This window comes from Mandrillus leucophaeus, unplaced genomic scaffold, assembly GCF_000951045.1.
Source record: "Mandrillus leucophaeus isolate KB7577 unplaced genomic scaffold, Mleu.le_1.0 Scaffold297, whole genome shotgun sequence".
Classification (NCBI taxonomy): domain Eukaryota; kingdom Metazoa; phylum Chordata; class Mammalia; order Primates; family Cercopithecidae; genus Mandrillus; species Mandrillus leucophaeus.
In genome coordinates this window covers 1,925,031-1,934,837 of record NW_012103109.1, presented here as the reverse complement: position 1 = coordinate 1,934,837, position 9,807 = coordinate 1,925,031, and the positions used below count along the sequence as shown (strand labels likewise).

Below are 9,807 nucleotides of genomic sequence, written 5' to 3'. Positions count from 1 at the left end.
CAGGCTGGAGTGTAGTTGTGTGATCTCAGCTCACTGCAACCTTTACCTCTGAGGTTCAAGTGATCCTCCTACCTCAGCCTCCCGAATAGATGGGATTACAGGTGCCTGCCACCACGCCCAGCTAATTTTTGCTTTTTTTGCAAGGACTAGGTTTCACCATGTTGGCCAGGCTGGTCTCAAACTCCTGACCTCAAGTGATCCTCCCGCCTTGGCCTCCCAAAGTGCTGGGATTACAAACTCTAATATATTTTTAACCCAATATATCACAAACATGATCATGATAATTTCAGAACATTAAGCCTTATAAAAAGTGTTAATGAGATATTTTACATTATTTTGTTTGTACTAAGTCTTTAGGTACTTTATAGCACATCTCACTTGGGACTCTAAATTCTTATGAGAAATACTTCATCACAAAATTTACAGTTGAAAAAAATAGGATCACACATCTAAGTTGTTCTAAACCTACTTACAAGTTTTCAAAAAACTGAATCCAGTATTAGTTTTTAAATTTACATTTAAGTTAATTAAAATCAAATAAATTTAAAAATGTGAGACTTTAAAAATTACAGACTCACGCCTGTAATCCCAGCACTTTGGGAGGCCAAGTCGGTGTGATCACTTGAACTCAGGAGTTTGAGACCAGCCTGGCCAACATGTGAAACCCCATTCTACTAAAAATACAAAAATTAGCCAGACGTGGTGGTGCGCACCTGTAATCCCAGCTCCTTGGGAGGCTGAGGCACAAGAATCACTTGTACCTGGGAGGCAGAGGTTGCAATAAGCTGAGATCGCACCACTGCACTCCAGCCTTGGCGACGTAGTGAGACTCTGTCCCCTGCCAGCCCCCACCAAAAATTTAGTTCTTGGGTCGTATTACCCCATTAAAAAAATTTTTTTTATAGTGAGACCCAATCTCTAGCATTACCCCATTGCAAATGATGAAAAGCTACATGTGGCTAGTGGCTACTGTATAAGACAGCACAGGACTAGACTACCAGGAAGAAGAATGACATAAATGAAGGATCCCCAGCTCCACAGAGGACTTGGGACAGAAACAGCCCAAGACCCAGAGAGCAGCCAGAGTAGGAGCCCAGGGAAAGAGCTGTTGGAAACAAAGAGCTCAAGGTGACTGAAGTGTACCCCAAGATCTAAGCACCAGGCATTGTAGCCTGCTCTGGAGGAACGGCTCAGCAGGAAATGGGAAGGTGAGAAGAAATCCCAAACCTGTCAAAGTAGGAATGGGTGGAAAAGCAAGAACTATGTCCAGGGAAAATAAAAAAGCACTTCTGGGGTTGGATTCTGGAGAGTGACCTGTGCAGGGGAGCTTGACCTTGTCCTGGGCACCTCTAGGAGGCAAAATTAGGACCAAGGGTGGTTATTACAGGAAGCTGCTTGGGGCTCAAACCAACACTGAGTTTTTAAACAAGGAGAGTCCTCAGTAATGGAAACAGGGAGCTTCCTGCCCTTGGAATCCTAGACGGAAAATGTTCTACAGGAATCACCTCCTTCTCATCCAGTGGAATAGCGAAACAGAGGCTGGGCAGGTACCCGCTGAGAGGCTAGAGGGGTTTCTTCCTGTATAAAGGGTTGAATAATACGTTCCCTCCAGTTAGGTGCCTATTGATTCTGTATTCGGAGTAATTGACCTTTCCAGAGGACTTATTAAGTGTCAGGCAGCTAAACCCCTGAAATAAGCACTTTACTGCCATTTCATCCACACTAAAGTCATGAGCCTGGTCCTCTAGTTTTCTCCACTCCTTAGAGGAGGAGACTGAGCCACTGAGTTTTGAAGTCACGTCTTATGGCCAGAAGATGCTCCAGCGAGGCTTTATAAGTGGGCAGTCTGGTTCCGAGGCATGCCATTCGCTGCACCACACTGCCCAGAAGGAGGCTCGGCCTGTCTTATCCTCTCCCTGCTTGGCCTTAACCAGCCACATTTCCCAACTGATCCCACTCACTGCAGAGGTGAAAACTACCAGGCTAGGTCCTGCTGACTGGGAGAGGGGTGGGCAATAGGCCTGGATTTGCTGGAGCTTCCACTGTAGATGTAATCACATGTACAATTTCCCTTCACCTCTTGTTACCCTGGGGCGGGGGGAGGAGGGGTGCTCTCTTAGCAACCCCACCCTGGGATCTTGAGGAGAAAGAGGGCAGGGAAAAGAGGGAATGGGACTGGCCCAGATCCCAGCCCCACGACCGGGCTTCCACATGGCTGAGCAGGAACTCCAGAGCAGCCGCACACAAAAGAGGGCTTTGATGTGCCTCCAGCCAGGCCCAGGCCTCTCCCCTCTCCCATCTCTCTCCGGGTCTTCCTTTGCCCCACTCTGGGCCTCCTGTGAGCCCGATTTAACGGAAACTGTGGGCGGTGAGAAGTTCCTCATGACACACTAATCCCAACCTGCTGACTGGACCACGCCTCCAGCAGAGGCGACCTCTAGAGCTCCAGGACATTCAGGTACCAGGTGGCCCCAAGGAGGAGCTGCCGACCTGGCAGGTAAGTCAATACCTGGGGCCTGCCTGGGCCAGGGAGCCCAGGACTGGGGTGAGGACTCAGGGGAGCAGGGAGACCACATCTCAAGCTGCCTGTAAAACCGAAACCACCTGGCCATTCTTCAGGTTGAGCCAGACCAATTTGATGGCAGATTTAGCAAATAAAAATACGGGACACCCAGTTAAATGTGAATTTCAGATGAACAGCAAATACATTTTTAGTATTAAAAAAGTTCACATGTAGGCCAGGTGCAGTGGCTCACGCCTGTAATCCCAGCACTTTGGGAGGCCAAGGCAGGCAGAACACCTGAGATCAGGAGTTCAAGACCAGCCTGGCCAACATGGAGAAACACTGTCTCTAATAAAAATACAAAAAATTAGCTAGGCATGGTGGTGGGCACCTGTAGTTCCAGCTACTCAGGAGGCTAAGGCAGGAGAATCGCTTGAACCTGGGAGGCAGAGGTTGCAGTGAGCTGAGATCGCACCATTGCATTCCAGCCTGGGCAACAAGAGCGAAACTCTATCTCAGAAAAACAAACAAACAAACAAACAACAACAACAACAACAAAAAGTTCACATTTAACTGGGCATTCTGTATTTTCATTGGCAACCTGAGATGGCAGGGAACAGCACTGGCATGGTGCGAGGGATGAGCATTTTTTCATTGTGTACAGCTTGTAAATCAGTATTTTTAAAACTCAAAGTTAACAGCTTGGGCATATTTAGAAAAGAGTTCCTGGACAGACTTGAACCCTGTATTCCTAAGATCTCGGATCTCGTTCTGATGGTCTGCACAACTGGCTGGGGGTGTCCAGTCACTGTCCCTTTTGTCTGGGCTCCCCAGGGCAGTTCTGTCAGCCTCTCCATTTCCATTCCTGTTCCAGCAAAACCCAACTGATAGCACAGCAGCATTTCAGTCTGTCTATCTCTGTGCCCACCTATCTGGACATCTACCAGCCAGAAAGATGGCTTAGATTTGGTTCCTGTGGGTGGATTATGGCCCCCAGAACTTCCCTGTGCTTGCTGGGGCTGTGGAGTGGAAGGAGCAGGAAATGGGGGACCCTCAGATACTCTTTGGGGGTCCTCCAAGTCTCTTTGTGCAAGTTAGGGTAATGATCAATATGTAGCTAAGAAAGAGAAGGGGAACTATGTTTTAGAACAGGACACTGTGCCAGGAGCATTGCAGAAATTATATGGTTTTCATGACAGTTCTTTTTGGTAGGTACTGTTATTATCCTCAGTTTGCAGATGAGGCAACTGAGACCCAGAAAGGTTAAATAACTTGCTAGAGTCACACAAGTTGTAACTGACAAAGCCTGATTCAAACCCAGGTCTCCCTAACCTTAAAGGTTTCTATGATGCCAGCTCTCCTAGGGAGTTTGCCTGCAGATGTGTTGGCTCTAGGTGTCAAAAAAAGACTTGGTGTCAGGCAGGCATAGGTTCAAGTCCCAGCTCTGTCACTTACCAATTGTGACTAGCTGATTGAACTGACCATGGAACCTGGTCACAGGTAGGAGCAGGATGGTGAAAGGTTCCTGAAGGCACTTAGGCAGGACATTTAGGCAGGAGAGAAAACCTGGAAACAGAAGAGCTGTCTCCAAAAATACCTACTGGTGAAGCAGGTTGTCATGTGGGCCATGAATGGGATCTGTTCTGGTAACCAAGCATTACTTATGTGTCCATTATTTAACTACATCTCATAACCCTTCCATCCTACTTTACAGGGGACAACCAAGACTGAGGTTAAATCACACAGCCTGCAAGTGGAAGAGAAGAACTTGAACCCAGGTCCGACTTTTGCGCCACAGCAGGCTGCCTCTTGGTGCTGACAGGAAGTCACAACTTGGGTCTGAATCCTGATCCCTGGCTATTTTTTGGCTGTGTTACCTTGGACAAGTCACTTATTCCCCTCCTCTGTTTCCTCCTATGTAAAATGGGAATAATAATGCTGACCCTGGGTCTGAGAGAGTGGATTTGAAAGTACTTAGTGCATCACAAAGCACAGAACACACTTCCAGTTTCATGGTTACGTACTTACGTAACTGGTCATCACCCATCTTGAGAACGAATGCATTGGGGAAAGGGCCATCCACTAGGCTGTGAAGTTTCTGAGGGACCCCTTTGGGCTGGAGAAGGATGGCCACAGGAGAGAGGAGAGATTGCCTTATCCTGCAGTGATCGTGTCATTGAGAATAGAGCCAGACTTTTTTTCCTGGCAGGGCCAACTTGTAACATCTGAGGACTGAGCTATTTGTGTCTGTGCCTTGTCCAAACAGTGTTTCCCAAAGTGTAGCCCAAGAGCCATCTCCCTCAGAGCCACCAGGATGTGTTTTAAATTGCAGGTTCCTAGGTTCCAGCCTGCACCTTCAGAGTCAGAATCATGGAAGTTGGGGCCCAGACACCTGCATTTCTAACAAATGCCTTGGGTGATTCTGATGCAATTGAAAGTTTGAGATCCACTATTCTGAGACAATAACAAAATGGTTTTTCTAACCCCTGCAGCCCTGACTTCCTATCCTAGGGAAGGGGCTGACTGGAGAGGCCAGGACAGAGAAAGCAGATCCCTTCTTTTTCCAAGGACTCTGTGTCTTCCAGAGGCAATATGTCAGAAGGGGTAAGTACGTGTCCTCCCGGGCTCCCCTCCACCCACCTTCCCTTTCTTCCCTCTCCCTCCCTCCTCACTTCTCTATCTTCTGCTCTGCCCAGGAATATAGGCACACACTCCTATAACCTCTGTGTGGGTCCTGACCCCCACAAAAGGAGAAGGCTTAACAATGACCTTGGGAAAAAAAAATTAAATGTCTGAACAGGTCCATTCCCACGGCTGGCTCAGGCTGATGGGGTTGGCTGTTCCTGTTTTTCCTTTCTTTGCCCAGGTGGGCACGTTCCGCATGGTACCTGAAGAGGAACAGGAGCTCCGTGCCCAACTGGAGCAGCTCACAACCAAGGACCATGGACCTGTCTTTGGCCCGTGCAGCCAGCTGCCCCGCCACACCTTGCAGAAGGTGAGGTGGCTGACAGTGCGGGGAGGAGCAGCCTAGGGAGGCAACATGAGGGGAACATGACTGCATTCTCTGTTCTGTGAAAGGGTCTAGCCCTGGCACTCCAGATCATCCTGGACCTGATAGACTGGCCTGTTGTAGGGTCCTTCCTGGTGGTCACGGCTATGGCAGCAACTGGGTTGACCAGACACCCAGCCAGGCCAGCCCAACCCAAGACTACAGCCCAGGGCCTTGGAACTAGGGCCCTCTAAACTAGACTCAATATGACCAGCATTGGTTTGGAAATGGCCCCGGGGAGCAAGCGTCCAAATGCTGCCCCTGCTAGACAGGCAAGAGACGTGAGTTCCAGAACCAGACCTACTTTTAGCTTGCTGTGTGACCTTGAGCAGATTGCTTTCCATCTCTGGGTCTTGCCCTCTGCACCTGTGAAAGACGGTTGGCGGACTAGCTCAGAGATGGTCAGACTGTGCTCTGTGGAGGCTGACAGAGCTGTCTTAGGGCTGCCGGGGAGGATGAGAAGTGGCTGAACTGAGCCTGGGCTCCCAGCTTCCATCTCTGCTTCCTTGGGCATCTCAAGGGAAAGGTGCTATTCGCTCCTTCACACTTTACTCCCCCTCCTTTCCCTTCCCTCCTCATGCTGTCCAAAGAGAGAGCTGTCTGAGGTGCGGGGAGGAGCTCTCCTGACCCAGCAGAGGGGAGGAATGTGAGGCTCTGGGCAGGCGGCAGGCTGCCATCTGCTGGAGAGCTGTGTTTTTGAAAAAATCAGAATGGAGCCTGGGAGGCAGCAGAGTGAAGTGATGAAAAGAGGAGTCCCAGCTCCACTCCTTTCTCTCTGGGTGACCTTGAGCAAGAATATCTTCACCTTTATGAGCCTCAGTCTGCTCATCTGAGAGATGGGGATAAGAACGCCAACCATGATGGTCTGTGGCAGATTGAAAAACACAATGCATTTAAGGGACTTAGGTTGCTAGGCAAAGGCTCAGTGAGTGTAGGCAGTCATTTTTAGAAACATTTAGACTGTTGGCCATATTCTGCAAATATCCAGGATGAACAGTTTGACCGAATTCTCTCCACACACAACAATCTCAGGTGTTGCCAGTACAGATGCTGCCCCTGGGGCAGAAGAGCAAGGGCTGCAGCTGCAGACCTCTGGGCCCCCTCAGCTTTGGCAGGAGACTCATCACCTGTGTGTCCTACCCCTCACCTGCACCTAAGTCTAACTTCATGCACACCCCACCCTGTTCCAGGCCAAGGATGAGCTGAATGAGAGAGAGGAGACCCGGGAGGAGGCAGTGCGAGAGCTGCAGGAGATGGTGCAGGCGCAGGCGGCCTCGGGGGAGGAGCTGGCCGTGGCCGTGGCAGAGAGGGTGCAAGAGAAGGACAGCGGCTTCTTTCTGCGCTTCATCCGCGCGCGAAAGTTCAACGTAGGCCGTGCCTATGAGCTGCTCAGAGGTGAGGCCCGCGCTGAAGGGACGGCCCTGAGAGGACGGGAGGCCATGAGGATGGTATCCACTCTCACCTAGGCACTGAAGAGGCCCGCTTCCATACTGTGGGCAAGTCTGTTTCTCTGAGCCTCCATATCCTTACTTGTAAAGTGGGTCAGCTCTGACAATGAACGAATGAATGAATGAATGAAATGTGTCAGGAGCAGATTCCTAGAGGTCAGAGTCCTCCCAACTCTCTCTCAGTCTTGGGATTCAATGAGTAAAATTTGGGTACCCCATTTGGTTGACGAGGGGAAGAGTTTCCGCTCCAGAACCCCACCATGAGAACCTAAGCTTTGGCTCTGGAATGCTGCAGGAAGGTGGATAGCGCCTCGCTGAAGGCAGTTACCTAAGCCCCATGTGCAGTGGAACTGAAGATGGTGTCAGACCTGGGAATGAGCCCTGGGGACAGAACTGCCCTGGCACTGCTGGCTGGATGAAGACAGGATGCCTCAAGAAATCATCGGCGGGGTGCGGTGGCTCACGCCTGTAATCCCAACACTTTGGGAGGCCGAGGCGGGCAGATCATCTGAGGTCGGGAGTTAGAGACCAGCCTGACCAACATGGAGAAATTCCACCTCTACTAAAAATACAAAACTAGCCAGGCGTGGTGGTGCATGCCTGTAACCTCAGCTACTTGGGAGGCTGAGGCAGGAGAATCGCTTGAACCTGGGAGGCGGAGGTTGCGGTGAGCTGAGATTGTGCCATTGCACTCCAGCCTGGGCAACAAGAGCAAAACTCCATCTCAAAAAAAAAAAAAAAAAAGGGGGTCCCTCAGGAAATCAAATCTTGGGCACTGGTGGAGGGAAATGGGGTCTGAGCGGACCCTCTGCAGGCTAATGATTTTCCTTTTCTTCCTTCTTCCTTCTCCAAATGGTAATTCAGGGCCATGCTGTGCCAAGAACTGTTTTAGGCCAAGGGATGCAGTGGAGACAAAACAGACAAGAGTTCCCTGCCCTGGTGGGACTTATATTCTAATGGTGGAAACAATATATCCAATAAATAAAGTAAAATTATATAGGGTTAAATAATGGTAAGGAATAAGGAAAGAAATTAAGGAGGTGGATATAAAGTCTTGAGGGGTTGAAGTTTTAGATAAAGTGGCCAAGGAAGTCCCAGTGCAAAGGGAATTTTTGAAGAAAAACCCAAAGAAAATGAGATATCTGTGGGGAAGAGCAGCCGGGGCAGAGGGAACAGCAAAGACAAGGCCAGGGGGTGGGAGGTGCCCAGAGTGTTCCAGTGCAGTGAGTAAGTGGATGTGGCAGTCTCTCGGCAGATGTGCCCAGCTCCTCTAGGGGCTCAAGTTTGGTGGTGCAGGCCACAGAGGTGGGGAACTGCTCAGGATGGGTAAGGATGGAGTTTATGGACTGTAGAGGTGCTGCTGGAATCAGGAAGGGCTCTGTGTCCTGCTTGGGGTTTGGATTCTCCTTGGGAGCTTCTCCCCAGCCCTGTGCACACCTCACCACTCAGCTTATCCTGTGCCCTGTGCCTTGTCCCCATGGGGAAGAAAATAACAAGTAATGCTTATCCTCATACTTAGGACTACGCCTTATGTTTGCACAAGCTTATGATGATGTTTACACCTTGAATCATTTGATTGCCACAACAATTTGGTGAGATAGGCCACTATCTAGACTATCTAGAATAGATAGGCCAATATCGAGATCCCATTTTTTGGAGAGGCAACATGGGGCTCAGATAGGTTGAGTAGCCAGCTTGGTCACATATAGGACACATGTGGAAGAGCCAGGCAGGAGGCCAGGTCTCTGAGTCCCACTAGGTGGGATGGGGTAGGGATGGGATGGCTCCCTGAGGGGTTTCCTCTGCTCTCCTTCCTCCAGGCTATGTGAATTTCCGGCTGCAGTACCCTGAGCTCTTTGACAGCCTGTCCCCAGAGGCCGTCCGCTGTACCATTGAAGCTGGCTACCCTGGTGTCCTCTCTAGTCGGGACAAGTATGGCCGAGTGGTCATGCTCTTCAACATTGAGAACTGGCAAAGTCAAGAAATCACCTTCGATGAGGTTAGTGGGGGCTTGCCTGGCTCCCACCCCATGGGTTGGGTTCCCTCCCTCAACCCTGGCCTCTACTGAGCCCTCATTTCTGGTTCCCCAGGAGGCAAGGTCTGTAGAGGGGGAAAGGTGGGCAGCCACCTGCCACCAAGCCCTTTTCAGGCAGGGAGAGAAGTCCTAGGATGTGCCAGGGCAGCTGGAAAACCCAGCAGCTTTGCAGGTGGGGCTTGATGGTCAATAATACATGGCTCTTCCTGGGTATCCCAGCCAAGTGCCAAGCGGGAGTAACAGCTGTGTGCCACGAGCTGGGGGCTGCCCTGCCAAATGCTAAAAGCTGATAGCAACAGAAAGAACAAGGATTAGTGGACTGTAGGCTGGAAGAGATTCTGGAAAGCACAGGTTCCAGTCTATTTAGGAGCCCGAGTTCTTTGTACTTATATATGTATACAATTTTGCTTGTCTGAGCCGTTAAGGGGGCTGCCCCAAGTCGGGAAATCAGGGTTTGTCTTGGGAGAGCTTTGGCATGTGCCACTGAGCCTGAAAAATATTCCTTTAATTTTAAAAAAACCTGCTACAAACTTATTTTATTTTTTTTTGAGATGGAGTCTCGCTGTAGTCACCCAGAATGGAGTGCAGTGGCATGATCTTAGCTCACTGCAACCTCCACCTCCTGGGTTCAAGCGATTCTCACGCCTCAGCCTTCCAAGTAGCTGGGATTACAGGCGCACGCCACCATGCCCCGCTAATGTTTGTATTTTCAGTAGAGACGTGGTTTCACCATGTTGGCCAGGCTGGTCTTGAACTCCTGAGCTCAAGTGAT

At 50.1% G+C, this 9,807-nt stretch overlaps 1 protein-coding gene across 1 annotated transcript in view; it reads left to right on the top strand.

The window, feature by feature from the left end:
• The first annotated feature begins 2,258 nt into the window (after positions 1-2,258).
• RLBP1 (retinaldehyde binding protein 1) overlaps positions 2,259-9,807 on the top strand; it is an 11,926-nt gene continuing 4,377 nt past the window's right edge. The window contains exons 1-6 of the mRNA XM_011986315.1: positions 2,259-2,497; positions 4,218-4,340; positions 4,996-5,107; positions 5,370-5,498; positions 6,743-6,947; positions 8,821-8,999. Of these exons, the coding sequence (XP_011841705.1) occupies positions 5,096-5,107; positions 5,370-5,498; positions 6,743-6,947; positions 8,821-8,999 (525 nt within the window). The 5' untranslated portion in view covers positions 2,259-2,497; positions 4,218-4,340; positions 4,996-5,095. The remainder of the gene's footprint in view (positions 2,498-4,217; positions 4,341-4,995; positions 5,108-5,369; positions 5,499-6,742; positions 6,948-8,820; positions 9,000-9,807) is intronic.